The 16,080-nt window shown below is 39.7% G+C and overlaps 1 protein-coding gene across 5 annotated transcripts in view; it reads right to left on the bottom strand.

The window, feature by feature from the left end:
* The window catches only part of CHD2 (chromodomain helicase DNA binding protein 2), a 127,127-nt gene that overhangs the window by 87,220 nt on the left and 23,827 nt on the right, over positions 1 to 16,080 (bottom strand). For 3 of the 5 annotated variants that reach the window (XM_004271669.4, XM_033431483.2, XM_033431480.2), the window contains 8 exons: positions 15,756 to 15,817; positions 9,454 to 9,561; positions 6,620 to 6,760; positions 5,003 to 5,136; positions 3,553 to 3,778; positions 2,124 to 2,224; positions 947 to 991; positions 594 to 772 (listed from right to left, as the gene is read on the bottom strand). In XM_004271669.4, the coding sequence (XP_004271717.1) occupies positions 594 to 772; positions 947 to 991; positions 2,124 to 2,224; positions 3,553 to 3,778; positions 5,003 to 5,136; positions 6,620 to 6,760; positions 9,454 to 9,561; positions 15,756 to 15,817 (996 nt within the window). Of the gene's footprint in view, positions 1 to 593; positions 773 to 946; positions 992 to 2,123; positions 2,225 to 3,552; positions 3,779 to 5,002; positions 5,137 to 6,619; positions 6,761 to 9,453; positions 9,562 to 11,152; positions 11,347 to 15,755; positions 15,818 to 16,080 lie in introns of those variants that run through there. The other 2 variants (XM_033431482.2, XM_033431481.2) reach the window with 2 other exon arrangements.

Below are 16,080 nucleotides of genomic sequence, written 5' to 3'. Positions count from 1 at the left end.
CCCTGTGGCTCAGTGACTCCTACTTCTGGAATAGTCTTTATCACACTCATTGACCTTCAGTTACACACTGCTTTTCACAGATAGAGGTTTGGTGCCATGAATTTGAATGTCAACCTCTTGGAGAGACAGGCCATGTCTTACATAAACATTTACTACTGAGGACCCAAGCATACCAATTTACACAGGGAATGAATTCCAAAGAAAGAAAAGGAACTGTACAACCAATCTAGCAAATAAAAGAGCCTATATATTTAGTTTATAACCTAGAATTCAGACACTCCCCTTTCCCATCACTTCTCTTTAAAGTGCTTTAATTCTTTCCAGTATTCTCTACAATATCTCCGTATTAGATATATCTAATTGTGTAAATAAGAAGATTAAAAAAGTCAGCAAAGCCATTATACAACTCATCCTCTCCTTTTGTTTTAATTATTTTCCTTTGATGTCAAGGTTAAGTCATTTTCTTTCACTTCCAAATAGGAATTATCACTTACTTTTGTGGTATTCTCTCTTCCCAACATCTATCTATGTGGCCAACCCTTTGTAGCAATACACCTTTCCCCTGAAAATTCAAAAGCCAGCAGTCACCACACCTTGCATTCTCTTGTTGGGATGGTTTTTGAGTTGTTCCGACTATGGAAGCTGTCGATGCAGCTCTGGAATTTCTTTCCAATCAAGGCTTCATCTTCCCAGCTGCACTCTGAATAGGGCAGTCCCATCCATTTGCATAGATATTCAGGTTCGTTGGAAGGTGCCGGCTTCCGACTGTGAGCTATTTCACATATAAAAATTTTACAGATCAGCAACTGTCAATTAAAGGAAAGGAGTGACATTCTGTTTTATGTATAACCAAGGAAACACCATGTGGCAAAGCTGTAAATATTCTGCAAAACATGAACTGCTCTTAAATGCTAAACAGTATTTATAAACAAGTTGTCTTGCTTACCTGGAAAGTCTGTTTGACCCAGTGTAGATTTGCTCGTCTTCACAGCTAAATAAATGGAAAGCTGGGTAAGTTATCACCATAACCAAGAAAACGGTGACATTTTAGGTCCTATGAATAAGAGTACAAATATACTCTACTATCTCACATCTTAAAAAAAGAAAAGAAAAAGCAGCCTATCTAGCACTTACCCCATCTCTCTGTTCCCCCTTTACAACAAGGCTCCCCGGGGGAGCTTTCTTCATACTGTCCCCTCACTCTCCCCTGAAGCCACCCCATCAGGCCTGTAGCCCCACCACCTCATGGGTCCATCTCCCCAGGGCCAGGCCTGCTGCCAAGCTGAAGGATCAAGTCCCAGTCCTCTTTGACTGGCAGCGCCTCCTCCTGCCCGAGCCGCGTGAATCACCTGGCTCCCAGCACACCTCCCTCTCCTGGCTCTCCCCCCGTCTCACTGGCTGTCCTTTCTCACTCTCCTCTGCTGGTTTCTCTTCCTGACTTCCGAAAGCTAGAATGCCCTCTGACTTCTACTCGCACCACGTACACATTCTTGATTATCTCATTAAACCTTAGGCTTTAAATACCATCTACATACGGATTATATCCTCAAATTTAAATCTCCAGCCCGGACTGAGTTCTAAACTCCAGACTCATATATGCTACAGCCTTCACAATACTATCCACTTAGATGACTGAGAAGTATATCAAACTGACAAATATCAAAATAAGTTCTTGATTTCCATTCTTTCTATTTCAGTAAATGGTACCTCTAGTCTATTTGCTCAGGTCAAGAATCTTGGCACCATCCTTGCCACCTCTTTCTTTCCCCCCATCTCCAAATCTACTGGCAAAGCCTGTTAGCTTTTCCTTCAAAATAAATCTAGGCATCTGTCTATTCTCCAAAAGTATACCTACAAAAATGCATTTTTTTAAAATATTTATTTGGTTGCACTGGATCTTAGTTGCGGCAGGCAGGCTCCTTAGTTGTGGCACGCATGTGGGATCTAGTTCCCTGATCAGGGATCGAACCTGGGCCCCCTGCACTGGGAGCGCAGAGTCTTAACCACTGTGCCACCAGCGAAGTCCCGCATTTTTTCAATATATATATACATTACTCCCAAAAGAAAAAGTTCTATTATTCCTGGAGCTCAAACACTGCTTAGATGAGTTTCCATGTACTTACCTATTACTCTTTCTACTATCTGATACTGTTTGTTCAGCTCTGAGGCCAGCTCTTGTTGGCAGTTGAAATATTCCACATCTTCAGGAGAAACTTTCCCTAACCTGGACAGAAGACAGACAGAAAAAATAAATACTTATTAGATTTGGGGGATCCATATACATCTGTCAATGCAAAGTCAAGGTAGGAAAGGAAACTTAGTCTTTACTTTCATTATGTCCCTTAATAATCTTTTACTAATAATTAGGCCAGAGATTTTAAGAAAAACATGTAAGACTTATAGAAAACACTAAAAACCTTAGACTTCTAGGACACACCAGTTGTTCTCTCTGATGCGGCCCATTAATAAAGAAACCTAAAAATAACTATTTTGGGTGATGAATTCATGTGATAAATTCATATACCTTAATAGACAAGGACAATAAAACTCTTCCAGATTTACAAGAAAATCTGCCTTTTTTCAAATATGTATGGGCTTTAGGCGTGATTAAATGTGGCTTTTTTTAGAAAACCAGTTATTCATACTTATAAAACGACAACACCAGCAACCTGAAATTGAATACTGCTATAGCTTTCAAGCATTTTTAAAATTCTAATCGCTTTACAAACTACCCATATCTTAGGGATACATATTTTTGTTTTCAACTCAAAGAAAAAAATTTCTGATTTACTGAAGCAGCATATTTTGCATAGTAATAAAACAGGAATTGGAACCCATTTGTCCCTATTCCTAACACAAAATAACCTCATCACATGACACTGACACATATGTCTTCGGGGGGAACTTATGCTTCTTTTTGTCAGTTTAGTTGTGTGTATGCTGTGACCCCACGTATGTCTCAGATGCAACCTAACATGCTCAAAGCTGTAACTACAAACAACAGGCTATCACAGTTTCAGAACATCTCTGTCACATCCTTTCTGTAAACTGTGTAAAACCAAGATTAGTTTTAAGTATATCATAACCCAGAGAGTTCCAGATTATTAACTCCTGACATCCAAGCTACCCCAGGACAACCACAGAAAGTAACAAGGTGCTTAAGTACGTTAGCCTTGGACTCAGGCTACCAGAATTCCAATCCTGGGCCCTCTCACAGAGTTGCTCTGTACCTCACTCTTCCCACAAAAAAACATTTTGTTCAACAGTACAAATCTCATAGGATTACTGTGAGGATTAATGAGATCATGTCCGAAAAATGCTCCATAAGCTAGTTATTATTAAACTCTACAGACTTGGTGGCTATACACAAAAATATATACTATCTTCAGCTCACAGTTTTATAAAACGTAATCGTGGATGCCTCCACGTCCATTCAGATGCTAAAGGCAAAATTTGATATTCTAGATAGCTGTGTTCTCCATGGACTAGTTAAAAACCTTCCCTTCCTCCAGGCTGCAAATGTATTTCTTTCATCCAGGATGGATAATGTACCATTGCTTGATTTCATCCTCTTTCTTCTTGAAGTTCTCTAGTTTTTTTAGGCCCTTCACTTTCTGCTGCTGTAAGGACTCTTCACTCTCCCACGTGCTATGGATATACGACCAGCCCTTCCACTTGATGAGGTACTGGACTTCGCCTTCATCCTTTTCAGGGTCAAAGTCGCCACTAGGGTCTCCGTTAGCTTCAACTGCATATACAGTAGTAGAAGCTCCAGTGGCTGAAAAAGGATTCAGTTAAATTTTAAAAAGCATATTAAACCAGACATTGAAAAGCTTCCCAAATACACAAATGTCTAAAAAGTCTCTTTATGGATGAAGCACCGAAATCCTTTGACTCGAAATAAGCAGAAATTCACAAACAATACAGAATGAACATGTTCAACAATTTCAAATATTTTCATGATGCAAACCCAATTTTCACTACTTAAAACATTACAAAATTTGCTGGTGAAATCCAAGAAATCTCTGTATCCAAACACAATAAAAATGGAACAGCAATATCCTTTTGTTTTGGTCCCTACTAACTCAGAAAACAAATCTGTCTCTCTCTCCAGGAATATTAAGAACAAGGTAAGAGAATTTAAAATCTCCCCAATTACTCAACCACCCAAAACTCCCTGTTGACTCTCTTAACCTCAAGTAAGCCTGGATGAAAAAAAAAGACAAAGAAAAATGAATTATGTATTATTTTGATATTTCCTATATGGAAAGGTTATTTTAAAAAACTGAGTTGTGAGATATCTCAATTTGGATATAAAAAATTCTTCACTACTGTCCAAATATGTATTTAACGCGTTTGACACTTACCACAAGGAGATTCAGAAACAAGTAACTAAAGGTAGATTTACTTAATGTTAATAATCAAGAATCTCTGCTGCATCACTGGTTTTTAGGATATTAAAACATCTTTAACCAGCTCAATTTTAAAATCTCAAAGACATATGGGACACAGCCCTATAGTCTCAGGTCAGTTTTTCTGTGGGTCAGAAAAACTTCCACATTTCACAACAAATAAGGGCATGGACTGAAATTCATCACTTCAGAGCTCAATACATAAAATTTGGGCCTTACTGAGCAGATATAAAAAGTAATTTGTTAGCTTCCAATGGCAGGGAAGGGGCAGCAGGTGTCATGTCTGGCCGCAAAGGTGTCAAGCAGCCCCTGAAGCAACCCGAGGATCAGGCTAAGGAGATGGACGAGGAAGGTGAAGCATTCAAGCAGAAACAGAAAGAGCAGAAGAAGTAACTCAAGGAGCTAAAAGCAAAGGCCAAGGGGAAGGGTCCCTGGCCACAGGTGGCATTAAGAAATCTGGCAAAAAGTAAGCTGTTCCTTGTGCCTGAGGCAATGATGATCCTTAATTCTATTCCTGTTTAAACATCTGGACTCCCTGCCATAACATCTGTTGCCACCTATGGCAAAAATGAAGTGTTGTCTTCACATACCTCCTTTCTTTCCCAGCCTTGAATCTAAGACCTTTTCAATAGTTTCACTATTATCCTGCTGTTCATCAGCTCCTTCTCCAGTCATTTCAATGAGGTCATCTGAGTCAGTCTCAAAGTCATCGTCTTCTTTATAACTGCACGAGGAATAATGCCGAATAAATGAGAAACTATCTTTTCAGATTCAAACACCACCAAACATAGTATCATTAGGATGAGGAACCATACCCTTTTGGCTGCAACATGCTGTTGTGCAGATCAGCCACGATAAAATGGGCTCAAAGTTCATTTTTTTTTTCCTGCTTAAAGTATTAATGTGTGTTCACAGATAGCTGCAGGAAGGCTAACTCATATTTCAAAATAGAAACTGACTACAGTGATTTCTGTAAGCAAGACATAGAAAACTACTACAAAGACACTCCTATGTTTTTTTTTTTTTTGCTGTACGTGGGCCTCTCACTGTTGTGGCCTCTCCCGTTGCAGAGCACAGGCTCCGGACGCGCAGGCTCAGTGGCCATGGTTCACGGCCCCAGCCGCTCTGCGGCATGTGGGATCTTCCCGGACCGGGGCACGAACCTGTGTCCCCTGCATCGGCAGGCGGACTCTCAACCACTGTGCCACCAGGGAAGCCCTGTTTTCATTTTTTAATGAGGTCATTACTATGTATAAACAAGGAAACAACTACAAAGAAAGAAAATGCACGATAAATGAAAAAAATTACTAGTATTCCATTAGATAAAAGCGGAGCAATACATCTAAGATTGAATGTAACGACCCTGCATTTTGTCCCCCAATAACAAGAATATGAAATTTAAGTATTCTCATGTTACTGAGCATACTTCCTGGTAATAAATTATTAAAATGTAACCTTCCACCATATATTAACAACAAATGGTTTGGGGGTTACAGAAGAGAAAAACACAATTCTGGATGCAGTACAGCTGTAGGAGGAAAAAGTGCTGAGCTACATATTAACATACTCAAAACCTAGTCCTAGCTTTCAAAGTATTAACTGGATACATTGAACAGGTTATTAATAACTCCAGGAATCAGCTTCACCATCTTTAAGTAGACCAAAAGAAACCTGCATATCCTCTAAAAGGAAATTAAATACCCTTTGATTCATATAAAGTAAAATATTTATGTTTGCATATATCTATTCCTTTATTTCATTTTCTATTAATGCTTCATATCGTATCGTAAGCTTGATAAGATTATTATATCCAAATAATACATAAGCTGAAACAAAAGAATTTTTCTGATTCAAACAGCAATTCAAAAGTGAAAATACAATCCTAATGTCCTTCCTAAAAAAGGATGTTATGAAATGAAGATAACATCACTACCACCTCAACGAAACGTGAACTTGAAATAAAGCAGTTCTCTTCATAGGAATGAAGGCTTCAAATGAGTTATCACTATTCTTTCCATATTCCTATTGGCCAGAACCATTCTTTTTGCAAGAACCCTGACCAGATTTCCGAATACAACCTCAAGACACAGGTCATTATTTTTACCTATCAAATGCCTAATCCTGGACTTATCAGAACCAAGCTCTAGCCAACTACACTATATCACCTTCCCTTCACACTAATGAAAACCTTCTGGGGCATCACCTACCTAACATTTTTAGCCGCTCTGCGGCGAGTCTGCCTTTTGGGAGCTTCATCATCTTCATCCTCATCATCAGAAGAATCTTGCTTTTTCCTCTTTCCACGCTGCGTCTTAGGTTGCTTTTTAACACGAGGTTTGGGCATTGCTCTAAAATGAGAAAAGAAAAAATGGCGAAGTCCTTACTTTATCATCTGTTGTCTACTTCAAATCTATATAATTGTTATTTCCCAGAGCAGGGTTCATACATAGGAATTAACCCGGGGAATGTTAGACATGAATATTCCCAGGTCCCATTCCCTGAGATTCTAATTCACTAGAGATCTGCTTCACTAGAAACATGAAAGTGATTCTACTGCTAACACCCTTCAGTCATTTATAGGAATACAGTCAGCCCTCTGTATCTGCAGGTCCACATCTGCATATTCAACCAACCATGGATCAAAAATGTATTTGCAAAAAAAATTCCACAAAGTTCCAAAATGTAAAATTTGAATTTGCTGAGCATTAGCAGCTATTTACGTAGCATTTACATTGTATCAGGTATTATAAGTAATCAACAGATGATTAAAAAGTATACAGAAGGAGATGCATAGATTATACGAAAATACTATAGTACTTTATATAAGGAAGCGACTTGAGCATCTGCAGATTCCGGTATCTACAAGGGTCCTGGAACCAATTCCCCGCAGGGACGAAGGGAAAACTGTACTGTGGGTTCTGAGGCAACGGTTCTCAACTATTCCTCAAGATCACCTGACATAAAAATACACATGCAGCACGCTGCTGATGACAGCTCTCTGGTGGGCAATTTGGAAATACCTATCAAAATGACAGGGCTTCCCTGGTGGCGCAGTGGTTGGGAAACTGCCTGCCAATGCAGAGGACACAGGCTCGAGCCCTGGTCCAGGAAGATCCCACATGCCGTGGAGCAACTAAGCCCGTGCACAACTACTGAGCCCGCGCTCTAGAGCCCGCAAGCCACAACTACTGAAGCCCTGCGCCAAGCCCGTGCTCCGCAACAGGAGAAGCCACCACAATGAGGCATGCACATGGCAAGGAAGAGTGGCCCCCGCTGGCCGCAGCTAGAGAAAGCCTGTGTACAGCAACGAAGACCCAACGCAGCCAAAAATAAATAAATAAAATAAATTAATTTATTTAAAAAAAAATTACAAATATAACAATTTTATTTCTGGGAATTGACTTTACAGATATAGACTGATACAGACACAGTAAGGTATTCACTGTGGTATTTGCAATAACAAAAGATTAGAAAAACTAAACATTCATCAACTGGGAACTAGTTCAATAAACAGAATACTACGCAACCATAAAAAAGGGAGTTTTCTGTGCATTGATAAGGAAAGATTTCCAAGATAATGAAAGAAAAATGCAGAAGATGATGCATGGAATGCTATAATCTGTATAAAGGAAGTAAAGGACAAGAAATAACTACACATATATTTTTCTCCTATGTACATTAAATATACCAGGAAGGCTACCTGAGAGACTGTGCCCTGCCACAGACCAATGGAACGAACTGAGGAGGTGGCCCCTCTATTGACTTCCCTGCAGCCAGGACTGAGAGCCACAGACTAGGAGCTCTCAAAAGGAAATCCCCAAGTTCTCCATCAGTGAAAAGGTGAAAGGAGAAAGAGGGAGATGGAAACTCACAATCATTATCACCTGTTTCTCTCATACCTGCCATAACCAACACTACACAGACAGATGATCAGAGACTCAATAAATGATGGGTAAAATCTAGAAGACAGAACTGGAGTGGATTCCAGCCCTGAGAACTGAAACTGAGAAGAAAGGAGACAAAACTCACTGATGAATTTCCCTGCTGGGGTGGGAGGTGAGGGGTCAAGTACAATGTCCTAAGCCAGGGATAGACACGTTTGCATTTTAAATGGCTAGAGGATAAGTATCTTTTATTTTCTCAGACAAGAGGCAAAGTTGAGGCCACTAAATAGGTACTTATATAACAAGAGAAAATAAATTTTAACAAATATTTTATTGACGAAAGTCAAAATAAAATAATAATCATTGAGTACTTTTTTGTGTAATACAACATTTACTAACGAGAAGAACAGAATTCTTTTTGAAGGGATAACATTTCACTTCGCTAGAGTTCAAATTTAGTGTTCCCCATCACCAAACTACAAATGTTCACCTATAAAAGCTATATTGAGTTCGCAGGCCATACAAAAATAGGTGGTGAGTGGGATCTGGCCCAAAGTCAATATTTGCCAAAAGCATCCTAAGCAATACTGCAAGGAGGTAAATTTTCCTGGGGCCTCTCTGCCTCCTGCCTTCCGTTCCCCATCACCAGTACCTTTCATTGCCATATGTCTGATCAAAAATTACCAGTTTCCTCTCTTCTCCACCTACTTCCTTCCCTGCACAGATTCTCTGCTTAACGTTATAAAGATTATGAGAACAGGATAATAAACAGTAAAGTATGCTTTGAACCAGCCAATTAAACTTAACAATTAGTTCTCCCAAAAAGAACTTGTACACTAGTCAAATACACAGGGAGCTTTTTTTAAGAGTGGAAGATACATTCGCTCCTCATAACTAGTCTGCCTGGAGTATGAACAGTAAGATCCACTCTGAGCTACATACCATGCAAACACACAAAATCAATATAAGTAGCTCAGTAATCGAATTACTTGCTAATGATGCAGGCTGGCAAGAAGTTAACCAGACATTCAAAATCCGGAATCACAACACACTGTACCCCATCAATTAAGGCCTTCGGGCTAGCACTACATCGCCCTTCTCAATCTAACACAAACTAAGCTCGACCAGAAGCAGAGATGTTCAAGCAAACACTGCACCTTCTGGGGACAGGTCTTCTGGCTTTCACTTTTTTTTGCTCTGGTTCGCTCTCTGCACTGGTGCCTTGTTCCTGTTCATCTTCTGAGGGCTCCCGTTTCCATTTTTCTCTGTGATCAAAAGCAAAGCAAAATTTTTTTTTCTAAAAGAATTCTTCAAGATTTGTTTAGCTTGAAGAATCTGACAAATCTGACAATCTGATTAGCCAAAAAGGCAGAACATGTATATTTTAGATATTATGCTAAAAGATTTGTTCTAGCTCCATTTAAATTTTGGTTGTGTTCCTTCCTAGGCTGTGTAATATCTATTCCTATTTTATATCTGGTATCAAAAATAAATGAAAATGGAAGCTAAGGCTGTATTTTTTAAACCGTTTGTTCTGAAAAAAAAAAATCCTGCTAAATCTCTAATATTCTATTTTTATTTACTACTATCATTGACCAGATTGAAGCCATAATATATACTAGATCAGAGGTTCTCAAATTTTAGCATGGATCAGAACCATCTCAAGGGCTTATTAAAAGAGATTTTTGGGCCACAGCCAGTTTTTGATTCAGTAGGTGTAATGTGAGGCCTAAAAATTTGAATGTTAACAAATTCAGATGATGCTGAGAGACTTGAGAACTACTATACTAGTTATTTTAACATCTTTAGAATACACTGAGAAAACAATCCCCAAAATTATTTTTCAATGATAAATCTACTACCTACTAAATAACCTGTTCAACTAATGAAGTAGTTTTTAATAATTATTAAATGCAGTAGGTATTCTTTTGCTCCTCAAGATCGTAGAAGACTTGGGAGAGCCATACCCTATAGGTGCCCTACTATCCCCAAACAGTTTTTGAAGTTTACTTGAATACCAAACAAGACATCACATAAACTCAGCTCATTTCTCACCTGCAGGGAAGAAGGAAGGAGCATATATAATAGCTACTGGGCATGAAATATCTAGAGGAAAAAAAAAAAACTTAATAGGCAAGAACCTGGGGTTCTCTCTAAACAAAACAATTACCATTGTGTCTCTGGGTCTGTGTATAGAAAATGAGGTTATGCTAAAGACAACTCTTGCCAAGTTGCAAAGTCAAATCAATATTCTTCATGGGAGAGTAAGTCCAAGTAATAGTGGAAGAACCTTCCTAAAAGGTCCAGGAGCCACCCTGCACTTGAATTAGTGGAAACATCACAGGAAAAAATGTTTTTTCAAGCCTTCCATGAAAAGGCAGTGGAGCACTTCTACGTACATTACTCAAGTTCTACTGGCACTACCATTTCATATCCATTTACCTAACAGTAGGTCACTACATGTGGGCAGGGTATCTTTGTACCAGAGCTTAGCACAAAGGCAGGCAAATGGAGATACATCTTTGTTAAATAAAGAAATAATTAAAGAATGAGTCCTATCAGACTGTCAGACAGGTAGGGTGCTTTCGGAAGCAGACTGGTAAGATATTAAGGCCTACTATTGTCACCTAATATCCTTCACTCTCTCTTTAAAGCAAACTATACTCTGGGAACCTGCTTTATTCTCCTTGCCTAGAGCCTCGTACAATAAATGTCTGCTAAGGAATCCAAGGAATAGATGGTGACGACCAGGAAGGAAAAAAGGAAGATGTCTCCAGCAATTGGGAGATTGGCACCTACGGCTACAGTCTCCCTTGGGCCAAGTCCAGAACAGTTTACCCTTTAGAAGGAACTCACACAGTCAAACTGGAGAGAAGTGGTTTCACAGGAAACAAGCTTGAAAGAACATGCACGTAAGACCTAAGGGAGAGCAGATCAGATGAGAAAGATCCACAGTCAAGTATTATTTGTAATTTACATAACTCTGCCAGAAATTGAGAATCTATATCAGGGTAGCTAATAAGGTCCACTTCCATAACTTTAGGAGACTAAACTGGCAGTAAACACTGAGAAAATGGATGTTGAGTCTAGTTTTCCAGTTAAACTGCAGATTTGTAGACTTACAGACAACCAGGAGGACTTAGAATCTCCCAATATAAGAACGTACAAAGGGCTTCCCTGGTGGCGCAGTGGTTGCGAGTCCGCCTGCCGATTCAGGGGACACGGGTTCATGCCCCGGTCCGCGAAGATCCCACATGCCACAGAGCGGCTGGGCCCGTGAGCCATGGCCACTGAGCCTGCGCGCCCGGAGCCTGTGCTCCGCAATGGGAGAGGCCACAACAGTGAGAGGCTCGCGTAACACACACACACAAAAAAAAAAAAAAAAAAGAATGTACAAAAAATTAGCAAATTGTCTGGTTCAAAGGCCTCTTCCCAGGTAGGGGGAAGCTCAAGACCAGGGAGAACAAGCTGTTTGGTACATGTCAAATCCCCAACCCTGCTACTCTCAACCATAACCTACTGAAGACCACAGAATCTGCAAACATTAAAGCCAGGGTTACACATTCTGGGAGGATCTGAACAATCAGAGGCCTAAAAGATCTAAATGAGTTTTATGTATGTGTATTTGAAATTGGCTGGATTACTTCAAACTTCATTTTAATTTTCCAGAATAGAGGGGGAAAAAAAGTAAGTTACAACCAGCAATACTAAGTCATTTTGTATAAGGGGTGAAAAAGGCAATCAATTACAAAAAGATTACTGCCCAACCCTGGCTCTCCAACAGGTGAAACTGATGTCCACTTCTAGTTTGCTAGCTTCTCATATAATGCAAATTTTATGAGGGAGACTCCCTGACTAAGCTGTATATTATATGCTGGGCTACAATGAAGAGAAGTCTAAAATATAAGATCGTGATTAAAATATTTTTCATACATTAAAGGAGACTTGAATTGCCAGATTCAGCTCTAAGAGGCCATCAATGGGATTCCCTAAAAGGGAATCAATGGAATTTTTGCCAAAATTTTGGGAACTGGGGAGAAAACTACCAAGATTTGGCCACTGAGGCCTCAAGGCAATATAAATAGATAGGAAAAAGTCAGAATGCAAGTTAACTGGGTATAGTTTTCTTCCTTTACTAAGAAAAGGTGGTTGATAGGACACAAATCAAATCTGAACTGTAAAGGAGGGAAGGAACAAAAGCCATTTTTAAATAAAATGGGCCTAAACTCTGGTCAAGAGCCATTGAGGCTTCCTATTAACTGTCTCTAAGAGCTCAAAGAAGGGAACTCCTTTCTCCTCCACTTTAGAAGGCAGGTAAGGAAAAGAGGGAAAGAGTTGCTTTAACTTCACTGATTTTCAGTAGATTTTCCCGTAGAGAATGACTTTCAGTACCAATTCCCAGTGAAAAGGGGAAATCTGGGGCTAACGAGGATTCTCTTCCAGTGTCACAGGACTGTGACAGACTTTCAATTCAAAGCAATGGAAAGGGAGAAATAACTGTAATCCCAGGAGAATAACTTCAAATGATTACAGCTGAAACACTTTTTTAAATTCCAGTTGGGAGAGAGGGTTTTGGAACCACTGTACAGTGGGGTTAAGCATTACTGGGACCGTAACGAGTCAGGAGAAATCCCATACAACATTTCACAAATTAGGATAACATGAATAGCGACTACATAAAAAAGGGTTCAATGATCAAAACAGCATGAGTGGATGAAGCAAAACTCAAAATTTTGTTTGCATGACTTTAAGTCAGGGGTTACAATCTCAAATACCCACTGGGGCCAGGTAAGGACCGTAAATGGGGTCAAATGGAGAACTCACGGCCTCTCCAAAGGTTACAAAGACCAGTGTTATATGGGGCAGCACCGACAGCTTTTCTCAAAAACTAGAAATCTAGATTCTTACATACCATCCCTCAATTTTCAACACTGCCAACTAATTCAAAAATGTTTTCCTCCTCTAAGCTTTTAAAATGCTAATTCACATGACTCAAGGAGAGTTACTCCCTTCCAAGACTGTACCTTCAGAAGTGTCAATGTCATAAAAACAAAGAAAGTCTGTGAAAGTGCTCTGGATTAATGAAACCTGACAACTAACATATATTTAACCCTAGATTGGATCCTGTCCTGGGGGTGGAAAAATATTACGAAAGACATTATTGGGTTGACTGACAAAATGGGAATATAAATTAGACAAAGGGGTTGTAGCAATGTTAAATCTATTTACGTTAAAACTGTATTGTGCTTATGAAAGAAAACATCCTTATTCTTAGGAAATACACACTTAGAACTCGGGGGTGAAAGACCTTGATGTATGAATCTTAGTCTGAAACGTGTGCAATATATAAGGAGAGCACCCACAACGATAAAGCAAATGGTGCAAAAATGGTAACCAATGGTAAATCTCAGTAAAGTACACAGGCATTCTTTGTACTACTCTTATTCTTACAATTTTGCTACAGTTTGAAATTAATTCCAAAAAAAAGTTTAAAAATGGCTCCTTTTAAAAACTTTAAAATCTGTAATACAATCTGCAGGGCAGGGTTTCAGAAAAACACTTTTCTGTGCTAATATTTCCAAATTTCCACTCCCTTTGAGTGAGTCTCTCAATTCTGAAATTCATGTGCACACACACTGGGTTCTGTTACCCTTGCTCAGATCACAGAGGCCCCTGTAGTGCTATGCCTTGCAACCTGAGCCTTAGCAGTTGTAGGACCTCCTCTAATTAATGTTAGAAGGGAAGAGGTCCCCATAAGCCCTAGTACTCTCCAGCTGCCCAGAGGATGAAAAGAAGTGAGGCCAGCCCAGGGCCCAAATAAACAAGCATGAGGAGAACCTCAGCTTCTGCTAAGTTCCTATGGAAGCGGCCAGGGGTAGAAAAGCAGCATCACAGAAGACACAAACCCCCCACAAGGAATGAAAAGGTTCTACTCAAGGGAAAGAATGGTCCATGAAGGCCACTGAGAGTTGCCAACTTTGGAGAGCTCTCAGGATTGATAGGAGAGGGAAAATAAATATAGAAGCCAGTCAAAAGAGTAAGTCCGATGTGTTACACAGGGACTGCAAAAATGGAAGGCTTCTCCACACCCAGATAAAGCCATTAAAATGAGGAGTTCAGGGACTTCCCAGCGGTCCAGTAGGCAAGACCCCACGCTTCCACTGCAGGGGACACGGGTTCGATCCCTGGTTGGGGAATTAATGCAGCACGGCCAAAAAAAGGAAAGAAAAAAAATGAGGAGTTCACGTTTTCAAGTACAGCCCATTTAGATTCCAGCCAAGAGACCAGCAGAATGTAGCCAGACGGTGGAGGAAAAAGCACATGCATGGACTTCCCAAAAGCCCCCAAAAGGCCATTAGCCTGGGAAGCTGAGAACAGAGTCTCCCAAGCAGGCCCTGGGACTGGGGAACAAGAGCCTTCTGAGCTGCCAAGAAGTACAGGCTTGCCTACAGTTATCATTTCTCCAACTCTAACGAAATATTTAAAACACAAATGAAAATCATATGCCCTGTGGGCAGGGCAATATTAAATACTACTTGACTTTTCTTAGCATAGCTTCTAATAACCCTGTTAGGTCAGCAGAATAAGTATTACTCTATTTTGGAGAGGAGGAAATGGATTTTAAAAACTCACATTACTTTGCTTTAGGCCAAACACTTAAATTAACGATCACTAATACTTTAAAACAGAGAATATATAACTGGGGCTCTCAGTGGGAGCCAAGGACAATCGTTTTTGAGAACCCCCTGAATTTGTGTGCAGGGTTTTGAGTATTCTTCTGAGGAGACAGGCTGTAGAATTCAGTTTGTCAAAGGGATCCACACATCCCCCCAAAAAAGGTTTTTTTAATTATTTCTCCCCCCCCCAAAAAAAAGTCAAATTTTTTTTACCATAAGTAGAATTTTTTAAGTTTTAAAATAACAAATATATAATCTATATCATAAAGGGATTTCATATTAAGCCCATGAATTAAAATTTTCTGGCTTATGAACTGCAATAGTAAAACTACATGGAAACAACAATGTGAAATTTCATACTAAAATGGGTGTCCAACCAATATAACTTTGCCATGCCAACACAAAGAACGAATGAATAGGAAAAACAGCCAATCTAAATGTGTTCCTTGTTTATCTACAATAGAATACCAAATGCCTATATGTTTGATATTCGTGCACATTTTTAAGAAAAAAAATAATTGGGCTAACTGGGCAAATCAGATGGAATAGCTGGGGTTTGCCCCATAAAGTAGCCTAACACCTACATGTGAAAAACTAAGAATCCTGGGCTTCAAATGCCACTGCTGCTGCAGCAGATTCAGATGAACAGGAATCCAAGATAGCAACAGACAGAAGTGGACTCTGGGCCCTGGGGTGCGCTACAGACACAATGAAGGCAGTCCCAGAAATGCTCACATGCTCCAAACTACCAAATCAAGTAATTTCCCCCATGAAAGACTTACTGTTTTTTCAGCTGCCTCTGGCCTCTTCTTTTTGGGCTCCCACTCTCAGACCCGCTACTTGCCTTCAGTGTGTGAGGGGGAAAAAATGATTACAGACTTTAATTCACAGTTCTTAGGGATAACACTACCCCCTGGTTCAACAATCTACTCAATATATTCAATATGAGTTTTTAGACAGAAAGAAACCTAAGCATCTGATTGGTGGTGCTCCCTTTTCTTTTGCTTTGAAAATTAATTTGTCTGTTACTGCCGAGTTACTTCTAACACCAGGAAATATTTCTTTCAGCTTGACTTCTGAAAGAACACAAACGCCAGGAAATATTTT

The sequence above is a fragment of the Orcinus orca genome, chromosome 2, assembly GCF_937001465.1.
Source record: "Orcinus orca chromosome 2, mOrcOrc1.1, whole genome shotgun sequence".
In the NCBI taxonomy this organism is placed as follows: Eukaryota; Metazoa; Chordata; class Mammalia; order Artiodactyla; family Delphinidae; genus Orcinus; species Orcinus orca.
This window is presented reverse-complemented; position numbering and strand designations above follow the sequence as displayed.